This window comes from Xiphophorus hellerii, chromosome 8 (assembly GCF_003331165.1).
Source record: "Xiphophorus hellerii strain 12219 chromosome 8, Xiphophorus_hellerii-4.1, whole genome shotgun sequence".
In the NCBI taxonomy this organism is placed as follows: domain Eukaryota; kingdom Metazoa; phylum Chordata; class Actinopteri; order Cyprinodontiformes; family Poeciliidae; genus Xiphophorus; species Xiphophorus hellerii.
The window spans coordinates 16,974,916-17,000,571 of NC_045679.1; the positions used below are offsets into that span (position 1 = coordinate 16,974,916).

The 25,656-nt window shown below is 35.1% G+C and overlaps 1 protein-coding gene across 10 annotated transcripts in view; it reads left to right on the forward strand.

The window, feature by feature from the left end:
* znf618 (zinc finger protein 618) overlaps nucleotides 1-25,656 on the forward strand; it is a 44,708-nt gene that overhangs the window by 8,301 nt on the left and 10,751 nt on the right. For 6 of the 10 annotated variants that reach the window (XM_032569790.1, XM_032569789.1, XM_032569788.1 and 3 more), the window contains 9 exons: nucleotides 8,163-8,490; nucleotides 11,917-11,994; nucleotides 14,530-14,574; nucleotides 20,132-20,221; nucleotides 20,792-20,872; nucleotides 22,847-22,936; nucleotides 23,431-23,535; nucleotides 23,662-23,682; nucleotides 24,284-24,361. In XM_032569790.1, the coding sequence (XP_032425681.1) occupies nucleotides 8,190-8,490; nucleotides 11,917-11,994; nucleotides 14,530-14,574; nucleotides 20,132-20,221; nucleotides 20,792-20,872; nucleotides 22,847-22,936; nucleotides 23,431-23,535; nucleotides 23,662-23,682; nucleotides 24,284-24,361 (889 nt within the window). In that variant the 5' untranslated portion in view covers nucleotides 8,163-8,189. The remainder of the gene's footprint in view (nucleotides 1-8,162; nucleotides 8,491-11,916; nucleotides 11,995-14,529; nucleotides 14,575-20,131; nucleotides 20,222-20,791; nucleotides 20,873-22,846; nucleotides 22,937-23,430; nucleotides 23,536-23,661; nucleotides 23,683-24,283; nucleotides 24,362-25,656) is intronic. The other 4 variants (XM_032569792.1, XM_032569794.1, XM_032569793.1 and 1 more) reach the window with 4 other exon arrangements.

The window sequence follows — 25,656 nt, forward strand, 5'->3', positions numbered from 1 at the left end:
CCAATTTAAATTTAGGAGGCGTTTAATGTGCAAACAAGATGATTTTATATTTTTAGCCAAAATGTAGCCTGATTCCAGGCTAAATAACACAACAGTGTATGCATAAGGTTCTAGTTACATACCTAGGTATTCTAAAAATATTTTAAAAAGTGTGTTTTCTTTTGATGAAATTGTAAACTCCAATTAATGTCCTTGTCTTTATAGTACAGCCAGTGCTCTTTTCCTTTACAGTTCTTCATGATACAGCTATTTTGAATAAATCATTCAATCGTGGGCTAATAAAGGCCTCATTTTCCTTTGCCTTTGAAGGACATAGTTTACTTGAGTTCAACTTTGCTGACTTACTAATACTTCTTTAAGATGAAACTAGATTTTGCATTGAAGTATTTTCATAAGCATGCTATGATCTTTGCCTCAGCAATATTTTGCCTGGAGTCCTTTTCACTGGTTTGATTTGACTACGGTCTGAACAGTGCTTGGTTTTGCTCATCAAATCTGTTTTTACTTTTAAAAACGATAAAAAAAATTGTTATAAAAGTGGAATTTTGAATAAAGAGATTAACTTGAATAAAGCTGTAAATTAAAATGTTGAAAAAGTGAAGTGCTGTAAATACTTTCCAGGCGCACTGTGATTCCGACTAAATGAAAAACGGCTAAATATGAGGTATACATCAATGGAAACTTAAGGATCTCAAAGTGGAACACCATCTTAAGAAAACACTTTTCCACATGACTGAGTGGGAGAATGTTGAACTAATGTTTTAATGTATTATGTCACCAAGACGTAAAATCTGGCGCCACTCTGTAAATGATAAAAGAGCAGCTCATTTTGCAGTTGACCCAGAAGACTTTTGAGAGGTCTGCCCACACGGTTACTTCAAATTGGATTTAAATGTTTTTTGCAGTGCTGAAATGCATAGAGGAACTTTAGCGGCTTGTATTTCTGTTGGGTTGTCTTCAGTTGAAAATCAACTATTAAAACCACATAACCAGGGGGCAGTCCCACCAGATTAACATGTTTCACTGTTAAATCATCATCTTGTTCCTATCACATACTTACAAATAAATTGAGTTTACTTAAGCAACTCAGTTTATTAGTAAAATATATGTAGGCTGATGTTTTCAAGTCTTCACATACTTGAAAACATCAAGTATAAGTGGCAAGGGCAAAATTAATTATGAATATTTTTTACTTGCAGTTAGCAAAAGGTCAACGCTTAAGGCCCTGTAAACAGTGTATTTTTTAAACGATTAAGAAAAAAATGTGCCCCACAGAACAGGCTGCGGCACTCCAGAAGATGCTGTAGTCGGTATGCCAGGCCATTTGGTGGCGCTGTAACACTTTGAGAGAACAACACAAAAAAAGCACCAAACGGCGTCATGTTAGGCACAAGTTGGGTAGAGAGAGATGAAGTCTTGACGTCATCGTTTAAAAAAGACATGACTTGGATGGCCACATGGAAACACGAAACTGGCATTTTGGAATTTATTCACACTCGGAATAAATTCCGAGCATTTCAAAAATGATCATTTCTGGTCTACCGACAAACCAAATCTCGGAAGATTGCGGATGCAAAGCCTAATCGACGTTTTTTTAATCCGCAGATAAAAAATGTATGCAGACACACTTAAAATAGTTTTTGTGTGGATGGGGCCTAAAATTACAATATTACATGTGAAAAGCGAGTTAAATACCTGCTTAAATATTTTTTTCAAATAAGCAAATTACTCATGCAACAAGTTTGGTTTGACAATGAATAACTATTAATAAGAAGCAAGGGCAATTATTAATGAGGTTGTTGATAGAACTGGGCAATTAATCAATGAATCAAATTTGCTGTTTATAAAGATTAAATTTAGGAAAATCAGGATTGTTTTTCACCGTAGCAGTCTTTCGGCCTAGAGTGAGCTCAGGCCACCCAGGGCCTGCCATCTTGTTTTACAAGCATGTTTTACAGCTTGTATTTAGTTAGACTTTGAATTCAGGTCAACTCCCAGAAGGGATGATTAAGGTTTTGAAAATATTTTCTAACATTTTTAATTTCTTTTAAAACAGAAAGGAAGTTAATTAAAATCGGAAATTGGATTGGGTATGAGATTTTATTTTTAAGTCATATTGTCAACTGTTTTTTTTTACTAATACCTGCTTATGAGGCTTAGCATTATAGAACAAAAGATGAGGCAGTGAATTCATTCACTGTTTAATGTTAATCCAACACGACTTTCAAATTGCGATTTCCAGATTTGTGTGTATGTACATGTAAATCAGTACATACAATCTTATCCAACATAAGGAGGTGCAAATCTTGGAGAAACTTAAGCTTCATTTCCTCAGGTTCATTTGAAACTGTTTATGCTTGTGTAGTTTTTACCACTTCCTTTTTGGCCGTGACTTTAGGATGAAGCTGCATTAATTGTTGTGAAGCGACACATGGTGTTTCAGAAAGAATATCTAACAGGATTTAGGTCACACAATTATAATAAAAACAACTGTGTTGAAATCAAAATTCACTTGAACAATAATGAATGGGATGGCTTTGGGGGGTTTTTTCACTGTGAACCTTGCACTTTATTCTATTTTAATTTGTGACATTTTGTTGAATTAAGGGGTTTTAAAGTCCTCTTATAGTTTCTTGGGGGAGAAAAAGCACATCAAACCCTTAAAGCAGTGCCGACTCACAACATGCCACAAGTATCAACTATTTTCTGTAGAGTTCAGTGAAGCATACCAGAATATGGAAAATATTAATGCTAGTCATAACTTTAGAAACATTCAGTGACAATAAAACAGCAAAATTTAGTGGAAAATACTGGGGGAAAAATCCAGTTGAAAAAATGTTTCTTCAAACTAAAGGTCATAAAAAACTTAATATCTTCATTTTGTTTTTTAGGGATTTATTCATGCATGATTAAAGTTATTCCTCAATCTGTTTATATGCAACATGAACTTCTCACACTTGTATCTTAATTTCTGTAGCTCCAGTACACAAGCCCAGCGTGCTAAATATTTAATAAACTAACAATAGACTCTAAATAAATAATCATAGATGATTGGTTATTGCTGTGGTCTGAGCAAAGCAACCTCTCAGATCACTGAATTTTCCTCTAGGTATTCTACAGAGATGTTAATAAAGAGAAATATTGTGTACTTTAAAAAATTTGCCCAAAAAGCTATATTTTAAAGAGAGTTTTTTTTTCCAAATATTATTAGCTTTGCTGTGCTTGTTGTTCTCATTGCCTCTATGGTAATCATTAGCTGTTCTGCATGAATAAAGAAGGGCCAGATAGCTCTGCAGGTTTTTTGCCTCATCTATGTGGTTTACTGTGTGTGCACAGAGAAAAATACACCCATCCTTAAGATTAAAACACGTACATGCATCTCGTTTGAGGATTTGACTTGCATTACTTATGTTGACCATTTTCATTCCAGTGAATATTTACATTCATGTCAACCTGTTATAGTCTGTTGGAATATGATAGTAGTAGGATAATTTTGGTTGCAGCTTCTTATATTTCATTTTGTCTTTGGTTTTTTACTGTTGTTCTTTTACTTCAGAGTCTCAGTTTTCTGATCTTTAACAGCTGTTCCCCACCTGTTCATTTACTTACCAGTGTAGCATCCAGACCGATATGTAAAACTGGGTTGATGTTAGAACTGGGAAGGAGGTTGGTCACGTGGTGTTTGTTTGTTATGACAGTGACAATCACTCAGCACAGGATTGTACAGAGTTTAACTGAAGCAGAGAATAAGTGGTGATGTCAGCGGGGTGTTAATTTTTTTTTTTTCCAAAATATCAAAGGGTAGTGACATATGTGATATCGCTATCATTAATAATAGCAATATCTATGTCAGATACTAGCCCAAATATTCATATTGGTGTATCCGTAGTCCACAACATGATGTTTCCAGTCTATTCCTAATAAGTTCTGTTAATAAAAATACTCCTTTTTTCCTTATGTTCCTGCTGTCTTTATCTCTACATTTGGGTCCCCAACAACACCTAAACATTAAGGGGTGTTGTCTCTTTTTTTTTCCATCGGAGTTTAACTTAGCCACCCCTTTGTACTACTGTGAAATATGTGAAAGTAGAAATCAAAATAAAGTGCAAGATCTTTGTCTACCAGTAATGGGGGCAGAATTTTTGATTTTAAAGCCTTCTTGGATCCTGTTGTCTTCATGAAGCATCATGTTTTTATTTAGAGATTTTTGGAAGGGTCCCTGTAAAATCTAGGCCAAGTGAAGAAAAGAAGATTTTACATTTTATTGATCATGTTTTCTTTTTAAGCTGACATTAATACGTTATACTCATAATAGTTTATTTAAGTGCAGCTAAGTTCTCAAATTGCTGTACCGGCCCAGAACATGGAAATATAATTTTAATGGTCAGTTACTTTATCTCAGAGGTGAAATATTCTAAAATTTCACATTAGTAACACCACAATCTGCCTTTTTTCTGTTTCACAGATAAATGGCTAGTTGTTTGAACTATAAAAAAAACTCAAAGGAATTTTTTTTTCTCAATTTTGAAAAGTTGTTTTATATCAAATTTCTTGTCAGACTCGAAGGTATGGCACCCTGTGTCTTCACCTTTTGTGAAGACTTTCAGAAAAAAAAAAAAAATTATTTTCACTTGATTTCATTTAATCAGTTTGCTTTCTGAACAAGAAAATTAGCAAAAGGCAGTTATTGAATTGCGCTGTTTTCCAGTGATGCTTTTATTGTGTTATGCATTCTAAATCTACTTTCGACTTTGCATTTCTTTAAAACAACTTTTAATTTATATCCCCTTTCTTTAAATTGTACCGAATCAGAAACGGATGAATTACAGTAGTTGCAAAAGTATTGCCATACTCCAGGCATTGTACCAGTCATTTTAAGGATGCTTATTGGTCCCCCGAAAAACAATAAAAAGACATTATCATGAATCAATAAAATCCTCCCAGGCCGAACTTGAAAACTGGGCCTTATGCTGCTAACACTTAGCTTTCATCAACAACATAGGCGGAAGTGAAAACTCTGCGCAACGCAAGTAATAACCCAGCCGGAACACGGTGCATTAAATAATAAAATATAGCTTAACGAAGCTTCGAGGTAGATAAATTTTCCTCAAGGAATTTTAATAATCGAGGTACTCGAATCACCCGAGGAAAAGTTTCAGCCCTACATAATTGTAATATGGAAGGAAAGAGCTACATGATATTTACATATGAAGTAGGCCCAACTGGAAATAAAACCTTATGTAGCCAATTGACTTCAGAACTCACCTAATTAGTAGACATAGCTATTTTATGAAGGCCGCAACTGTTTTAGAGAACAACAAAGCAACTATTTTTAAATAGATGTTGACAGATGCTGTCGTTGCATTCTGACTGGGCTTGAGCTATTTTGCAAGATGCATAGGTGAAAAAAATATAACCTTGCAATGACATACCTTTAAAAGATTTTGTACAGTATTAACTCGGTTTCTTTAATTTCCAAAAGTTGGGTAGTTTAGGTGGGAATCTGACAAAGTCTCAACCCTGAGGAAAACACCTAGTTTTAATGTTTCCACCACCTTTTTTAACTGCATGTGCAGATCTACCATATGATTCAAAAAAGAGCAATGTTTGGTTTAAGTATTACCCATTTTAGGTAATGTGTCTTATCCAGAGAGAGGTGCTTTTGGGGTTTAAAGAGACTTGTTGCTGTATTGGTGTGCTATTATTAGAAGACAGATTTTCCTTCCTTCCATAACATCATTCGTTTTGGCATACTTCTGTTTTGGTTGGTTGCATTTGAGCTCATTCTTTTAACAAGGCCTTTTATAGCCACGTGGTAAGCTGTGTAATTTAGATATTTCTCAAATTGCAGTGATTTGAGCACCACAGGGGTGTAGGATTTAAGCCATTAAAGATGACTTCCAATAACAGCTAAGCAACACTGAACACTACCACAGTAAACAACTCCATCAGTGTCTGGTTTGTGTGTACATGACTACACAATTTTAACTCTGTTGAACGGTGTCAGATAGCATGCTAGGATATCCCAGATTGTTGCAAAGAATTGGGTATAGCCAAATGCCTTCTTTCTTCACAACTTTTACAAATTATGTTAACAAGATAACTAGGCCTGTCACGATAGCAAATTTTGCTGAGCGATTAATTGTCTCAAAAAATTATTGTGATAAACGATAATATTGTCTGAAGACCTTTTTACACTGATTTAATGGAAATGACGTAAAAATGCATGTGATTTCCTGCCAAAGATAGATACACTTTATTTTCAAAAGAATATTTAACACTGGAACTGATAAACTAAATAAACAAAACAACCAAAAACAAAATGGATTCTCAGTCTCCATTAACAAAAACTGTACTTGATAAAAACTAAACAACATAAAGCCAAAGTGGAAATAAATACTGCATTCAACCCAAAGAGTGCAGATTATGAAGTCTGTATACTATGTTGCCCTTCAGTAATAATTAGATTTAAATAGAGAAGATGGGCACATCGACTACCTGATGCAATAATTCACACTACATGATTTTTTGCTCCTATTTTTCCCCATACAACAATCTTAGCACGTTGGTCTTCCTAAGATTGTGTGGTGTGTTACGGTAGATCGTCGTTCCCGCTCCGATCTTAATCAGGGGTTTTCCCCGACTGTGAGCTTTAACGCAACCTGTTGAAAGTGACAGGTAGCCAATCAGAAAGCGCGGATTCTCCTCCGTGTTTTCTGAGGGGAAATTACGTCGGGGAATCCCAAACAGCTGACACGGCGCAACCCGAAGTCCAGCGGACATCGGAGATGATACGTGGAAACAACATTAATGTTTATTCAACATGCAAAGAATATAGAAATGACAAGGGGAGGAATTGGAGCGAAATTGCTACCGCAGTTGATAAACCCGGTAACTTTTCAGCTGTTCTTCGTTAACGTGACGTAAATAGGTTCTAATGATTTTCATTCAGTCCGGACTTTACGCTGACACTAGCCACATGCATTGCAGGTAGATTGTTGTAAAGCATTGATTAATACCTGGTTTTAAAATTAGTTCACTGGACTTGTAGCCATTATTTTGTGCCCATTGTTGGACACCACACGGCAGGATCGAACCCGATCGAACCGTTATACCTAGGATTTCTGTCGGCTAATGTGTGATCTGTCAGGTTTTGAAAATGGGCCGACAATCGGCCGACAGCTCTAAGATCGTGTCGTGTGCGCTGGGCTTTACACTAAGGGAATGAGGAAGGGAGGAGTCAGTGGAGAGCACCGGAGTTGAGCCTTTTTTCATTCGGTGTCATCAACAGAAAGAGAAAAAGGTCGGGAGAGACGATAATGCGGATAATTGAAATGACGTCGATAGTTTTAATTTATCGTACGATTAATCGATTTATCGTTTATCGCGACAGGCCTAAAGATAACTTAAACCTTTACTTTGAGGTTGTTAAGACTGATGGCATTAGTAGGATATTGGAAGATCGAGGCAGCAGTTTATATTTTGAAATTCTGCAAATATTCATATGTAGTAAATTACTCTGAAGACAGTTTTTATAACAGTTTCTAAAAGTTTTATTAAAACAGCTTGTATTTCTCAATTAACTAGCTTGAGTGAAAAAAACAAGGTAGTTCAATGTTTTCATCAGATGTTGTTAAAGACCAAATTAGAGATGGCTTTAATAAAGAGAAATGTTGTTTCTGAATGGAAACCAAACAGAATTAATGTTTCATGCTTTTTGTATTTATAAACAAGCTTAAACATTTTCAGAAATTATATTCAGCTATTGATTAGATTCTTTTTTTTCCACATTAAAAATATTAAAAGGCACAATTTTTCATGGCACAATGTTATAATGCCTGACATCAACAGCACTGGTTTGCCTTCCTTGTTTCTAATTGGTTAATTGTAGGTTCCTGTCAAGCACTAATTAGATCCTTTGTTATCTCAAACCACAGTCCTGTGTTTTCATAACAATGCAAAAATGGGTCTCATGTTAAGCATAAAAAAACCCAGCTGCTGATAATCTTTGGTGGCTTGTTCTTAGATAATAGACACAAATATTAATTTCCATACACCATTGTATAATGAAAGAATGGAGTAAAGATTGGAGGCCATATAGCTTCAAATTACGTTACTAGAATGTATTTTTATATTGACTGCTGTTTTTACTCCTTGTCCAGAAGCACAGGCTCAGAGGAGGTGGAGTCATGAGTGCACCGGAGGCACCTAATCCTGGGAAGGAGCAGGCTGAAAGTGGAAATGGGAATGCAGCCACGGATCCATCCACAGCCGCGAGTAGTACGCCACCGACGGTTGCTGTGAAGAAAGAGCCTGGGATCTCAGAGAAGAGCAATGGGAAAGTTGGAGATGCCAACCCTGCTGAGATCTGTGTCGTTATTGGAGGAAAAGATGGAGGATCAAGCGGAGGTGGAACCCGTAGAGCTCAAACCGAGGGTATGTTTGCCCTTGGTACTCCTCCTCCAACGAAGAGCACTGACTCATGCATAGGTGTGTGATTATACTGATATATCCTTGCATTTGCTTGAAGTTTAAATAGTTACATTTATTTTTATGTGTCAAATCTATTGCCAGTTTATGAAAACATTATTCCTGCAGTACAAAAATCTACATTCAACTGATTTGGATTTATTTCTTAAAAAGATGGACTGTTTGAAGGATTACTGACATCCAGTTGATACTCTGTTCAGTCATTTTTGTACTGAAATCAAAATGCAGTTATGTCAACTTGTTGGGATAGCAGCTAAATATTAAAGATGGGTATTGCAAAATTTGCTTGAATAACAGGAAAATAAGTGTTTTTTTTACAAGTTTCTTTTAGGGGTGGAGAAGATATTTTGTATTACACATCATTCTTTCACACATCTGTTAAGTTTAAATTATGTTAATGTTCACTATTTTATAATATTGAGATACCATTCAGATGATTCAAAAATCATGTCAGCTTCATGCATGTATACAAGTGCAGCTGTATATAAGGTTGATTCATTATGTAAATTTGGTTAAAGCACGCAGTCTAACACAACAACATTTACATAAATCATTATTCTGGATAAACTAGAGCAAATAAAAAATTAATTGGAATCAGCAGCTTTTAAAAACCAGCCTGCACCGGTTCTTTCTGGCTAGGATTAATAATAAACAGGAATTTAATTAGAGATGTTGACACAAACAGTTTGTCCAAAATTTTACAGTACTACTAAATTCAAGTGTTTCATATTTGTATTTTGCAATCAGGCGAAAGTGATTGTGAATGAAAGCAACAAATCCACAAAATTGTAGGTTACATAAAATCATAGCCCAAAGTCGGGAGATGAGTTGTGAAGTGCACAGAGGTCAATCAATACACACCTCCAAGCTTCATGTAGTCTCAAAGAGTTTAGTGCACAAATTAATGTTCTTAAAGAAATGGATGAGTGAGTTTGGAGTAGAAGAACTTAAGTGGCTGCACAGAGCCCTAACCTCAAACTGAGCAGACACATTTTGGATAAATAAGAGTGGACACTGCTACCCAGGTTTTTACATCCGACATCAGTGTCTTCCCTCACAACGTGCTTCTGGAAGAATGGTAAAAAAAATATTCAAATGAATGTTCTCCTAAGTCCTGAGCAAACACTTCCTCGAAATGTTGAAGCTTTCATGGCTTCAAAGGATGGGCTGACATCATATTAATATATATTACGAATGAGATATCACTAAAGTTAATATGTGAGTGAGGGCAGACGGGCAAATACTTTTGGCAATAAAAAGTATATAAGGATTTGGAAATGGAAGCTGACTTCTTGTGATTAGTGCTACAGTTTGAGTATATCCTTCCTTCATTCCCCCTTGCTAAAGTTTTTCTACCAAGCAATCTCAATTCTAAAGCTATGCTAGTGTTTGCTTGCACCAATTCTGTGATCAAACATTAACTGGAACAAATATTTAAAATAACACAGTGATGTAAAACAGTGCTGATTCTTTGCACTGTGGTTTGGTTGTGAATATCTAAGCAAGGATATTTTTTACAGAACCAGTTCAGAACCCACACTTTGTATAAACCCTTACTCTAGCATTACAGATGCACTGATGAGAGAATTTGACCTGCCAACAGTTATTTAGCTGAGTCAAATTTATCTTTGTAAAGTGTACTTCCAGCATTTAAAATACTTCTTTCTGGCCTTCTTGTCATGAGTGGTCATTAATTATTTATCTTAGGAATCACAAGATGTGTGAGAGAGCAGTCTATGTAAAGAGGAGTTTGATTAATTTCAAACAAAGACAAAAGATTTGGAGTCGACATTTTAAACTTTTCCATCTTATACCAGCAATTATAATGATTAGGGCAATTAGTATTAGTAACTGTTAACATCAGTCGTTGTGTGCATTTCTGAAGGAATGTTGATGCTTGTCCTAACTTTGAGATCTAAACTCAACATGATCCATAAGAAAGAGAGCTGGAGAGTAAAATGAAAGCAAATCATTTTAGCTGTAATACATTTACCCTTCATAGCGTAAGTTGGCTCTGGGAACTTATGCTAACTTATGAAATGTCACTAAGATGCATGTGACTTGATGTTTTGTGAAAGCATATTTTTGTACCTGAAACATTAAGAAAAAAACTACTAAAGAGTGAGAATGGCAGTCAAAGTTTAACACTTGATTTTTAGCAACCTAAAGAATCAGCTATATAGCTTATATCCATACAACATAGTTTTGTTTTAATTAGTCTCTCACACTATAAGTGCTTCTTGTGAAGTTTTTTAAAGGGGCAGTATTTTGTATTTTCCAGAAACATGGCACCATGTTTCATAATCAATTGCACCAATTCTGTGATCAAACATTAACTGGAACAAAATATTTAAAATAACAGTGATGTAAAACATAATCAATGGTAACATAATCAAGTAACTATGTTACCCTTAGTTGTTATAAAAATGCTGTAAGTCAAATATGACTTAAAGAGACTTGACCTCATGATATAACACTCTCTTTAAAAACTGCTGCTCTTTCTGAAACTCTGCCTTCAAGATGTCATCACATCACTCCTCTATTAACCTTTTAACAATGTTTTTATCAGTGTATAATGAGCTCAGCATACATGAAGTTCCACCAGGGGTTTGCTAGTTGTCTAGAGGAGCTAGTCTGGTTGAGCTGAGTGGGGAAAGCATGGTGGAGGGGTGCTCTGTAATGCATAAGCTCTAAAGCTTGGAAACTGCAGCTCCATCGAGGAGCTTCGTCCTCGAAGGCAATCCTAAGTCCACCCCGGCACTTTGGACAGCTGCCGTAGGAGATTAAAGTATTTCTCAAACATGCATGACAGAATCAAGGCAACACTCAGGTATGTTTTTGATGAGGGAATAACATAACAAACTCAAAAAAGTTGATTTTACATAATCCTGTTCCTTTAACACCTCACTGACACAGAGTATAGCCAACTTTAAGTTTTCTTCCCACAGCAACAGCTGCACCGAAGAGTGTTGTTGTCAGCAACATCTGGTAGCGGTATGGTATCATGTGTTAAGTGATTGGAAGAAAATTTGACTTTGAATTTAATAACAGCTGATCATAAGTGCAAGCTGGTGAAGCAGAAAATCATCTCGGGCACCAGCTGATACCTTGGCGCATGTCATGATCATATTTACCACTGGAACTACTTTGGTGGAAAACAACTAGTATGGCATCAAGTTTTACTGGGTAAACAACATTGCTATAATTTTTGCTATCCAACAAAAGAACAGTTCTCATATTTACATACTGAAATTGTGCAAGATATGATCTTAATATCATTATAACAACAATAATCTAGTTTCACTTGAGTAACTTTCAGAAGTTGATCCAAACTTGAACCTTGTGGTTCAAGTTTGTAATAGCTGTAATAAATTAATTGCTACTTACGAAATGGTACTAAAACAAATTTTTGACATGTCTATGCAGGTTCGTATGTATGTGCTGTGTGTGGGAAGAAGTACAAGTACTACAACTGCTTTCAGACACACGTCAGAGCACACAGAGGTAAGATAATTGATTTTTTTTTTATATATATAAACTTCTTTCCTTAGAGTTTAGGATTGTAAAATGCAAATGAAATACTGGAAGTAAGGAGGCACAATATATTGAATTGCATTTGTTTTTGCAATATCAGTGTGTGCAAAAGACTTCCTTGAAAGGTTATTGAATACTTTCATGCTCCTCATGTTACTAATATTTTTTGCCAGTTTTGTTGTCAATTGTACAATCTTCCAGGAAGAGTTAATACTGTAAGTCAGTTCTTCAATTTGGATTAATTTTAAATGTATGTAACTGACTTGGAATCTTCTTATTATTGGATTGAATAGATATTTGTATTCTTTTTAGAAAATGTATTGAGATGGAATTGTTGCTCGATTTGCGCATGGGATTTACAAAGTGGTGGCTGCATCTTAATGACACTGGTAAAAGAAAGGGCCCCCTAAAATCTGTTTTATTAATTTGCAAATTCCTCCTTTTATTCTACGAAATTACACTTTTTCCATTATTATTTCTCTGAATTCCATCTTTTTCATTCTAACCATATTTATTAACCCATAAACTGTGTAATTGTAGAGTGAATGAAAGATAATTCACCCAATCAATAGCCAAATAATTCCAAGATTAATGTTATTAAACGTTCACAAATATCACAACATTTTGTGGATCAACAAATTAGTGATTGTTTTTAAAGGTAATAACTAATATCACCCTCATTTTTTGTTAGTATTTTTTTAAGGCTTTATTAGCTCTGATGGCCTTTATTTGATAATAAATTGACAGTAAAGTGAGTAATGAGAGAAAGAGAAAGACATGCGGGAAAGGTCTCCAGGCCTGGAGTCGAGCCTGCGACAGCCGTGTCGAAAACTGAGGGTTGTGCTTGACCCCTGCACCATCACAGCAATTCCACCCTAATTTAAAAAAAAAAAACAGAACAAAAAACCTCTCATATTTTTCATTAAAAAAACAAGTCTTTATGTTTAAAGCTTTAGAGTTGATCTAACCTATCAACAGCTGAAATTTTTTCTTGAAACACTAGACTTACAAACAGCAAAACTTTGTGCACATTTGCATAACAAAAATGATTTGTCTTCATTTGTTTTTCTTCCATCTGTCACAGACTTCACCAATGAAATATATCATTATCAGTCAATCTGTGTTAATCTCGTGTTATTTGCACTGACCTGAGTTTTACGTTTTTTTGGAACAAGTTTCAGAGAGCTTTTTCGCCATGGCTGACAATTTTTTTGTGTCTGTATGGGAAGGAAAATTAATCTCCTTCCTAACCAAGTAGCGACTGGTACAGGGAGCTGCAGTGGCCAAAATACTTCAGAAACTTGTACCTTTCAACACTTGCAGATATGTGTCAATTCTGTCATATTTTCCATTTGTATAGACGTGGGTTAATACTAACTGATGAGGTCAAGTCAGGATTAAATACAAACATGTTAATCACTGATTATCAGAAACAATATTCTGTATCAGTCAGGTTCCAGCATTTTCATTCAACAGTCAAAAGGTCAACTTTGCAGGATGAAGCTTTGTCATCTGCCTTTTATTTTCAAATTAAATTGAATTTGCTGCTAAAATAACTGGCTGGACATCCTCCAGCCAGTTATGGAGGATGCATTATTTATTATTTTATCTGTATTTATTCTTTACATCTGTGTTGTATCTCCTCTAGTTTCACAACAACACATATATTTGGGAGCTTTTGAAGTCAGTTGTTACAGTTTTGTAAATGTTTCCCTGTTCTTGGTTGTCAAAGGATTTCAACTGCTCAGCATTTCGAGCTCTCCTTTGTTTTGTCTTTTGTGTCATAATGATTTCAGTGAATGACAGGTCTGGTGTGCTCAGAGGTCAGTATAGGACCTATGTTATTCTGAAACAATGCAATATAATGCAATTCACAGGGTAAAATACCACCGCAGGAAGTTATTATGATTTGCATCAACTCCAACCAAAATTAAAAGGCAGCACCTTTAAACATTGACGCCCTGTAAGAAAAAGCAAGTTAGGGCAGATTCATATCACATTTCTCTTTGTGGGCCCGTTAAAAAGAAAATAATACAATATTCAAAGGAGAAAAAGCTTCAACTTTGCTTGGACTTAAAGGATTGCATGCATGTTCTGGCATGAGAAGCCTTCTTTTTGGCTAAAACACAAAGGAGCATAAAATACAAGGCAACAGGGGGGTATTATAAGCCTGGATAAGAAAATCAATAGACTTCTATATTTCCACATAGCAAGAAGTTGCCTGTTGCTGTAGGTGTCTTTCTTTTATTGTTGTTGTCAAGCCTCTGATTCCAAATTGCCAACATGCTTTTTGAAAGCACACACTCAGATCAGAGTACACCGACTTTGTTTGGTCAGTGTGAACAAAAAAGATACAAAGGAACAAAATAATAGTAATTTTTGCCACAGTTTGCTCATATGCTTTATTGTCTTCTAATAATTTGGTGCAAACAGAGCTGGATCTTTAAGTACATGTTGGCATTACTCTATTCAAGCAAGTCCAAACCTATTTTTTTTTCATTATAGAATCAGAGAGCATGGTTGGAGATGGTCTGCCTCAGACACCCAATAGTAAGTACACCGTTGCCAATTATCCATTAAACAAACTTTGTTTGCATGACAGCAGATTTTATGTAGTTTTTAAAACAGATACACGAATGTAGATAATTGCACACACAATGGGAAGATTGTGGAAACAAAATGCAAGTAATTGAGGTAATCTTTTACAGTGTGCAATTTAAAAATGGGTTACTGAGAAAAGGTTAAGTCCAAGATGATGAATACCAGTCATATAGGACCAGTTTTTACCTGGCGCCTTAACGTCACTTTTAAAGTTTGATTAGGACTAAAAATACTTGTGCCTCAGAGTAGTACTTGCGAGTTATTTATACATCTACCTACACATGCTCACTGTGCTTTTTTATGTGAATATGCAACCTAGAGACTTCAGTACATGTGCATTGCATGGTGAAAGAAAACAAAGTAAAGAGCAGTTAATGGAGATAGAATGAGAACGTCTAGATGGTGTATGAGGAGTACAAGCTGAATGCTACAATGCTGTTTAATATTTAGGCCACTGAGACTGGACGGGGAAAAAAACAACTTTGAGATTAAATTCTTAGGAGGATAGAACATACTGTAAAGCACTTTTGGTTGTGGTGAGTCTTTATACTTTAAACTAGGGCTGTTGTACATGAATATTTTAGTAATCGCGTAATCTATCGATTATTTTTACGATTAATCGAGTAATCGGATAAAAAGAATTGATAAAATAAAATATTGATAAATCTAGCATAACACCAGTGTTACTATCGGATATCAACATCAGTCCAATTTTTCATATTTGAGCATCCCTAACAGTTACTTTTTTGTAGTTTAGAAAACTAACCTGTAACAATAATAGCTCACTTTCTAAGTTAACCTGAAGAAAATGTATACAAAAATCTGAAATTATATTCAAGTTAATAGTAAAGAGGCAAACTCACAAATACGTTTATAAAAAATGTCTATACTCCAGCTTTTAGTTTATGCATTAATCTTCGAATGTAAGATGGGGGCTTGAGGGAGGAAATAGACCAGGGGCAGACGGTAGGTCTAGGGGAGACAGATGAACGAACAAACGTAATGTGGGGGGGAGACATAAGCCAGTAGATCACGGTAGGAACGTAAGACCCAGGGGGAGAGCAATACGGGATATATACAAAAAAATGGTAAAAAAAATAATAATAATTGCGGGAAAGTGGGGTAAAAAAAAACTGTAGTAAAAACGGTAGTTTCCCTGCCGAAACAGGAGACTTGACAGGTGTGCCTTGCCCAGCTTTTGTGTTTATGTTAGCAACGGGATTTGACACCTTTGTTCGTCACACTCAGAAACTCATCTACCAGCCATGTACCGCCACGATGATTTCCGCCTCCCGTTTGTTGAGACCAGGGTGACATGAAATTTATTGTGCTGTTTTTACGTAAAGCTACACTTACACTATAAGCATCAACTACTCAGCAGCCCACCTTGTTCAGTCTATCCGCTTACCTGTATAAATACTCCTGCAACGCTAGCACTTCCCGCAGTTCGCTTTGCACCAGCAGCTTCCGCAGGAGAAAGTCTGCCATACTCAGGCGTCGCGCCAGTCATTTTAAGGATTCTTATTGGTCCCCCGAAAACAACAAAAACCTGAGCATTATCATGGATCAATAAAATCCCCATGGTCGAACTTGAAAATTGGACATTATGCCGCATTATGTAGCATTCGTCAACAACTCAGAGGCGGAAGTGAGAGTCCCGGCTGGAACACGGTGCACTAAATAATAAAACATAAATTAGTGAAGCTTCGAGGCACTTACATTTTCCTCGAGGAATTTTAATAATCGAGGTACTCGAATCATTCAAGGAATTGTTTCAGCCCTACTTTAAACTTCAGCATATTATGGATTTTATTTACAGGGATATCTGTAGAAAAAAAAGGTAAATCTGTGAGCTGCCTGAATGGCTGTCCAGAGAAACTCTGTGAAGGTAATTAATGACAGATTGATAAGTCAAGCAAAAAAATGAGGGAAAAAAATCTCTTTCATTGATCAGACTAGTGAAACATCTGGGCCCAGTTTTATTAAGGAGACAAAACTGTGTCTTTTCTGACATTGGGATAAGTGTATAGATGAGTGGGTGAGGTGTTATAACTGTACTTATCAAGAAACAAATACCAATTTGAATAATACTGTCTAAAGCAGTTTAAGAAGCAGAGCAAATGAAATCATAACTCAGTACATCCGGTAATAATTTAAAACTAATTGCCTTTTGTTTTTTGAACCTGATCATCTAATCATCTAATTATTTATGTTCCTGTCAGCTTCAGTTGTAAATTTCATTGTGACTGGCATAAGGCTTCACAAAGTCTTTACAAGCTTTGATCTACATACTGCAGCTGCTAACTGTCCACTCTTGCATGTCTGTAAATTACTATGATTTTGTAAAAATAAAAGCATGCAAAATCAGCATTGGCTGCAAATTATTTCACCACTATTGTAAGAGTAAAGCGATTGTGCGTCCATTTACAAACTCTATTGTTTTACCTATTGTGTATGTAATAGATTGTAAAATCATTTCACAACCAGGTAAAAGCTAAAATATTTAGATAGAAAGTGTACTTTCAAGATGACTATGCAAATGTCTGTATGTTAATGTGCAAACACAAATATCATGAAAGTAAATAATTCCACTCCTTTATAGAAAATAACTTAAGAAATAAATCACTATGATTTTGTCTATAAAACTGTCCTCAAATCATGCACTCAAGCTGAAACTCATATGAATATGTAACAGGACCTCAGATTTGTTTGTTCATACCAGATTGTGGAAAGTAAATATTCATAGTCATTGACAGTCTTTTTTTTTTGTAAAATATCTAAAAGCAGTTTTTGACAAATCAGAACAAAGTTATGTTTGTTTTTTTTTAAAACTGCATTTTACAATGGCATTGAATAGTCAGTTTGGAATTGTTTGATCATAGTGACGTTTTTCAGCTTCTGTTGCTTTGCACTCACACAGAGGTTTGCAGACCGTACTTCATTTTAGACACAGGCTACAATTCTCTATTGATCAGTTCTTTAATTATTCCTTTGAAACGTGATATTTAATGCAAACCTTGGATCGTTTTCGTCAATAATAGCCAATTTCAGGTGCTAGCTGCTAAAATTATAGATCACTACCTGCTTGGCGTTGCTATGGTGGCACAAAATTATTTTCTTTGGAGAAATTTCAAAAGTCAGGTTATTATAAATCAATCAGCTAATTAAATACTAAAAAAACAGACATAAAATAATGTCCCCATTGTTTTGACAGCCAGAAGACAGCATAGCACAACCTTAATCCATTTATATCAAGGGGATTTTATCTCTGCATGTCAATTGCTGAAAAGTCTATTTAAAATTATTCCCCCTTACTCATTTTTAAGTAACCCGTTGAATACAATAACCTTGACTTAAAGCCTTCTGACAAGTTGAATAATGGACTTATTCTCAGCCTTTTATTTTAGGGTATGTGCTTCATAAAGACTTTTATGGGCTGGCTGAAATTCAGGATGGATAATATTTTAGGATCTTGTGAAATGTAATAGAAAATATTTTGCATTAATTATACAGGAGGATGGAGGCTTTTTTGCCAGCCAACTGAACATTTTACAAACTGAATAGTTTACATTTGTGGTATTTGAATTACAAAATAGCAGAACAGTTCTTACATTCACATTAGCATTCTTGTCAGCTGTGGCGTTCATTGTTTATTCTGCTATTTACCGAAGGGACTGGAACAAATCATCAGCTACAAACTCCACTTGATCAAATTAGCTGCCGTTTCTTGTGATGATGTATTGATTCTGTGTTTGAGTGGGTGCAGAACAAAGGGAGATACCAATGTATCATGTTTGTACATGAGTGGTTGGGGTTGCTGAATCACAAGAAAGCACAAATCTCTGAGTTTTGGATGGTTGAAATCTAAAAAGGGAAGTAGGCTGCTACATTGCTAAAATGTGGTATGATTAGATTATTTTGGATTTTGCTTTAAAACTGTGCTGTTAATGTTTTGCTACATTTGATTTACAGAAGGTCTGATGAAGAGAATGGTTCTTGTTAAAAAAAAAAAAATAATCGGTTAAATCGGAAACAGTTAGTCAAAACTCAGATAAAATCTGAAATTTGTCATTAATACTCCCAGTATAGAAATTATGGAAGAAAATGTAGTTTGTTGTCTAATTGTCAAATTGATATAAGCCACATAAATGTTGGTGGACCTGTCTCCAGGGGAAACATAAGTCTGATATTTAATTATCAAGAGAAGCATAAACCTTCCTCTGTTGAAGAGATGAAGTCCATCCATTTTCTAACACCCTTGTCCCTAGTGGGGTCGGGAGGTGCTGGTGATTATCTCCAGCTAACGTTCCGGGCGAGAGGCAGGGTCACCCTGGACAGGTCACTAGTCTGTCGCAGGGCAACACAGAGTCAGACAAGACAAACAACCATGCACACACACACTCACACCTAGGGAGAATTTAGAGAGACCAATTAACCTAGCAGTCATGTTTTTTTGCTGTGGGAGGAAGCCGGAGTACCCGGAGAGAACCCACGCATGCACAGGGAGAACATGCAAACTCCATGCAGACCTTCTTGCTGCAAGGCAACAATTCTACCAACTGCGCCACTGTGCAGCCCGAGATGAAGTTAGGATTAGATTTTATCTTGTTGCGATGTGCTTTTCTATTTGCATCGGTTTCTCTTGGATCGGCAAACACATTGCAGATACTTGAACATTTTCTTTTTCATGTTTTGTTTGCACTTAATACAGCATTTATATATTAAAATATCACCGTTATTGAAATATGGGTTTGCTTGCATCTAGGTATATCTATTTTAAGCTGACTTTTATGACATCGTAAAGTCTTTGAAGCTTATTGATTTTAACTTTAACAAACAACATTCTACATCAGTCAGGTTCTACCTTTCATATAAAGCAGTTTGCAGATCACTCTTGTAGGATAAAGACACGTCATGGTGCTTTTTTTTCAATGTTTTTTACAAAAATTTGCCAGCCATGTCATTGAGTTTTCATTTTATCATCAGATTCCTCTTTGTGTGATTTAATTTAATCTCTGTGATGCATGCATCTTTCTCCACTGAAGAAAGACTGAAAGCAGAACATAAATCATTTTTTATGGTTCTGTCTAAGACTGATTTGTGTACCACTGGTGAAGAGAGACCAATGCGTCAAGTATAACCCTCGATTAATCCATCTTTACTGTCCCTGTTACTGGTGTATAAAAAAACAACTATTTAAGACAATGCTTAACCTGGTGAGGGACCAAGTAAAGCCTGGTGACCCGCCAGGCTTATAGTACGCTGGGGTTTTTATGTAGAAACTGCTATGTATGCATTTCACCTTCTTTGCATGTAACATTCCTGTTTTCTTATATTTAAAATGCAGAAACATATTTGTTGCTGCCAGCTGGTGATTATTGACCCATAATTCATTCTTAATTGTTTTTTGTCTCTTAAATGTAAATATTACAGCAATTGAAATCCTTTATCTAGCTGAACCTCAGTTGGAAAATATAAACTTTGCTTCTCTTCTGTTCATTTGCAGGTAGCTTCCGTTACTCTTGTGACATCTGTGGCAAGAAGTATAAATACTACAGTTGTTTCCAGGAGCACCGTGACCTGCACGCAGTGGATGGTAACCTCAAGTTTTAGAAATTACATAAAAAATATGATCGTCTTTGAGAATGAAAGACAGTCATATTCGAAGAATGATTGTTAATGAAATTAATGGTTTCATTAATGAGAATGAAACCAGTAGTTAAGCTCAGTTATGTTTGCAACTCTCTCATTGTGCATTGTGCTATACAGTAGGCCTTAGTTTATATTTTCCTCAAATGTTAGTTTTTAAATCTCTTGTAAACTTTTATCAAGAATGTTACTGTTTATTCACAATGCCTGGGTTTTTCAGAGTGTACTGTGGCGTTTAAAAAATTATAGACAAAAGGTACATTGTTGCATCAGTAAAAAAACAAACTAATAGAGGCATCACACTATCACTATCACACTATTGTTGCATTCTGTAAATCAGTTATTAGCATTGATAAAATTTTGTTATTATGCTCCTAAGTAAATAATGGTTCTTAGCTAATGTCGTGAAGCATTAGTTAAGAGCAGATTTAAACATAATCTGCTGTAACAAGTTGTTTTTTCTATTACTTAAGAATACTATCAGCATGTTAAGTGCTTATGTTTCCGTCTCTCTCAGATCCCTATGAACAGGTGGTTCTACCTGTTGATGGCCTTAAAGAGGAGGAGCCTATTGAACCCTATCAGAAAATTGGACCAAGTAAGACTGAAATACTCATAGTTTGTTTAAATATAGGCTATTATGGTTCTTAAAATTGCTTTTCTTTTTGTTACGTTTTAAAAAGTTCCATAACAAATCGCACACTACAAACCCAACCTGTTTTCCAATCAGTGTAAACCATCAGAAACTATCCTACCTAAGTTTTTTGATTACCGTTATTTATTGTTTCCAACTTATTAAGTGAATTATAGATAATTTCTGTGTCAGAAGTTCTTTTTAGTTGATCTAATTTGAATTGTCAGGTGCTACATGTCTGCAGTCCATTTAAGCCAGCATGCTCCCAAGTTAAATTGGATGATTGACTCATTTATTGTGTAAAGAGATGTTGTAGAATCTTGTCCTGCTGACTGGACAAGTAAAATGTGCATAGAGAGTTTAACATAGAATCAACAATAAGATTAATTTTATTTGTAGTGCTTACCAGGCTTACCCTGCTAGCATGTCCTAGCTAATCAACCACTGGTGCACTATTAAACTCCTACATAATAGCTGAGGATGAGTATTTCCACAGAAGACTTTTAGAACATGGATTTACTGAAGCATGATGAAACAACAAATTCTCGTTTTAGGTTAAATGTAGCTTTCCATTCTCTTTATTAGGTTATTCCCAAATGTGTTATTCCCAAAATAGGCTTTAATAAGATAACAAAATGATTGTTCAAATATCCAACCAAACCCATACCTGAATCTTGTTGCTGTTTACAAAAAGCACATGGTTGATCCTCAGCAGCGATACATTTATTCCAGTATTTTTAGGGATGTATGTATATATTTGAGCCTGTATGCATGACTTTAATCTTATTAATTCAAAAAGTGAAGCTGTTTTTTAAATAAATTCTTTATACACATAAGGATGTATTTCAAGTGTCTGTTAATTTTGGTGATTATATATAGGCCTCCTAAAAAAAAATAAAAAAATTCTGAGAAAAGGGAAATGTTACAGAAGATTAACAAATATATTTTTTAAGACAAAATTTTAACATAAAAAAAACCATGTCCATGCACTGCCTAGTACAGTACAGGCCCTGTTATTGGTCTTGTTCCAACCCTCTTTTGCATGATTTACTACATTAGTGTGGCATGGCTTGGATGTGATCATCCTGTAGCTCTGCTGCGGTGTTAAGGAAGCCCAGATTGAGTTATAGCGGCCTTCATTTGCTCTACATTGCTGACTCTGTCTCTCATCTTCCTCTTGACAGTACACAAGATTCTTCCCTAAAAAAGGTATTAATAGTTTTGTAAAGTGGGCTGGTGGAAAGTGCTGCAAATCCAACATTTCCAGTTTGGTGACTGGTGATTTGATAAATTACTGTGGACCAACACAAGTAGACTACAGTGCTCCCCAAATCATCACTGATTTAGGGAATTTCAAAGTGGACCTCAGACTATTTAAATTCTGTGCATCTCCATGTTTAGTCTAGACTCCTAGGACCTTGATTTCCAACTGAATTAAAAAAAAAAACTTTTCTCTGATAAAAGCCATGAGATGGAAATTCTGTATTAGCTTCTTGACTGACACCGGTGTCCTTACAAATGTAAGCATTTGGCAGTGACAGAGTTTAAAACATTTTTATTAGTCTTATATAATATAACATTTTTGGGAGAAATGAAATTCATTGTTTTCATTAGGTTTAAGCCTTAATCATCAACGTTAAGCAAATCATTTCCCATATTATATCCCTGTGTGTCATAAATCTATTTAAAATGAGTTTCACTTTTTGAATTGAATTATTGAAATAAATTAAAAATATATTGAAAAGGTAACTTTTCAGTGATATCTTCATTAAATTAAATGCACCTGTATGTGGGGACAGAGACTGCTTAACACAAAGTCTGCTCTGCAAACTTAATCACCAGTGTTATTTTAGCCTCTTATTTCCTGATGGCAAACGTGATTGTTTCTGTATTTATTGGAGTAATTAACAGGTTAATTGTGTTTATTTTCATCTCCAGAAACTGGGAGCTATGTTTGTGAGTTCTGTGGGAAGCAGTACAAATATTTCAACCCATACCAGGAGCATGTTGCTCTTCATACACCATTGGGTGAGTCTGATTACAGCACCAAGCCAAACAACTTCATGCAACTAAAATTTTATTTACAGCAAATTAGAGGAATGGTGGAAAAATATTTTTACATTGTAGCTTTGTAGAATATTCCTATAAATGTACCATAATAGTTTTTTTCCTTCAATACAAGTAAAAAAAAGATGATGTTGACATGTTCAATTACCAAGGAAAAATGAGAAAATGAAACCAAATAAGAACAGTATGATTAGTTTATTTGAGCCTCCTTGGATTTAATGTTGGCTTGAAGTCTGCCATGTTTTGACTTTAATCATAAAGCATTAATTAATTGATTAAGTTCCAGATAAAAAAATTTTCACAAACTACATTTGTTAAAGGAATTGTCTCACTAAATAGTTACAATGCTTTCTTATATAATATATTACATGAGCTTGCAGTTGGATTGCTTTACTAAAAGATGCTCTATGGCCAGATATCACTAAGTCTTACATTGGTGTGTATATGACTCCCAGATACTTTTGTTGTAGGGTCATTTGATTTGAAGACTTCACGTGTACAAGAATGTGGTACCCTGGACATGAGTAAATTTAGCCACAGCCAAGCTAGTAAGATAAAAAGTAAGTATGGCCTTATTTTGTGACATTTTTGTTTATTGCTATGTGAAGTTGGCTGAATAATACCCTTCTGAACAAAACTTCAATCAAACTCACAATGAATTTTGTCTGTTTCCTTCCGAATTACAGGTCTGAGCAAAGCACTGAGCAGTAAGTTTCATTTTATTTTGATGCTGCACATAAGAGAGAGCATTCAGATATTATAAAGCTAACAGTATATTAACAAAACTTAATTTAATTTCATTGTGAAATTAAATAAGCAAAGGAATTCTAACACAAAAGATAAAAAATATGCAAAATAAAAAAGTCAACAATCATCATTTTTAGATTAGCAAAAATTGACAAATTCTCAAATGGTAGTGCAATTTTTGAGTCTCATTTCGCCTTTCCACACCATCCCCCACTTCCCCAACCTATCTTTCTGCTAAGAAGCACTCAGCCTATTTAAAGCACGGCACACACTCGCTTCGTAGAAGTGGGTCAAAAAGATGAAACGAATAGGCAGAATTAAACCCATATTTAAATGTAATATGACCATTTGGATCCTTATTCTAACCTGTCAGTATGATTGATTTCAATGCTGGAGATTAAAATTAAATGTACACTGCATGCCATTAATTTTGCTTCAACCTAATAGTTGTGGGTGTTCGTAGCTTGAATTTAAAATATTTTGCCCGCTTTGTTTTTTATGCGCAGTTCACTTGTTTTTTATGAGTATGCCACTTATTGTTTCTCCTGTTTTTCCCTGTAGACAGCCCATTTAGACGGAAATTGGAGAGCGCGATTCAGACCAGTTTGGTTGATACAAACAGTTCGCAGAACTCAAGTGGTAAGCACTTAGTGTCTTGTTTAGTGCATTTCTAACTGTGCATGGAAATGTATTATTTCTACTCAAAGTGGGAGATGTATTTTTATGTTTTACTAAGCAGATATTTGTTTCTGTCTGCTTTAGATGCTCTCAGCAGATATTGTTTTGCTACTCTTTGCTGGGCTGAAAATTGAAATGGAGTCTGTGTATAGAGGTTTGAGTGACCTACCTTGCATCAATTGTTACTATATAAAACTCAATTCTGAGAGCTGAAAATAATATTTTTCATCTCCCCACTCTGATCATGAAACTAGAGATGCTTTTGAAAATCATGTTTTCTCTTTTATAAACAGCTACTTTATATTACCCCAGATTTTCGAACAGAACTGTGTAACCCTCTTCTAGTAGAAAATGGTTGGTGAAAAACAATACATCATAAATTAGAGTGCAAAACATTTAAAGTCGGCACTCATTTCAGAGTAGTACAAGCAGTAAGACAACATCCAGTCTTGAATTTGAGAAATGTTATTTTTAAATGTTTACTCTTTTTAAAATAGATGCCAACCACATGTTTAAAAATAGCTTGCACCAGGGTGTGTTTTACCACTCTATTGCATCACCACTTATTTTAACTACATTCTCGGTTTAGAATTGAATAGCTAAGGAAAACTGTTCCATTTTAGATGTAATATTAGTATTAGTATATATTAGTATATATACACATAACCTGCATCTTAACTCAAGTCGAGCAAATCTCAATCTCGTTGTAATCTTATCTTATCTTATCTTATCTTATCTTATCTTATCTTATCTTATCTAGTAGTATTTCTTAATTTTTGGGATGTATCTCTAAAACAATTTTCACTGAATCCTTTATATTTATTCATTGGGGGAACAAGTCTTGACTGGACTTAGACCAGATTACAGAAAAAGTTCCAGTCACAAGCTGAATTGCACTTATTATGGATACGAAAGTCATTGATTTGGGTATTTTTATATTTGTAGTTTTAGTGCGTAGTTTCCACTGCACAAAAAGTAAAATTTAGATGCACAAGTTTGAATTTATATTGGACTTTCTTCTTTTTCACACAGAATAAAAATCACAGACTCCAAAAATATGTTTACACCACCTCTAATATTTGGCTAAATGTCTTTCTGCCATTTGACTACATGCTTCTTGTAGCGATTAACCAGATTTTAGTGTAACCCTGTTTGAATCTTTGATTACTGTTTTTTTGGCAGAGTTGATGCAGTTCATTTAAATCGGTTTGTGTCCTGGCACTGAAGCATAAACCACATATTTTCTTGAGGGTTGA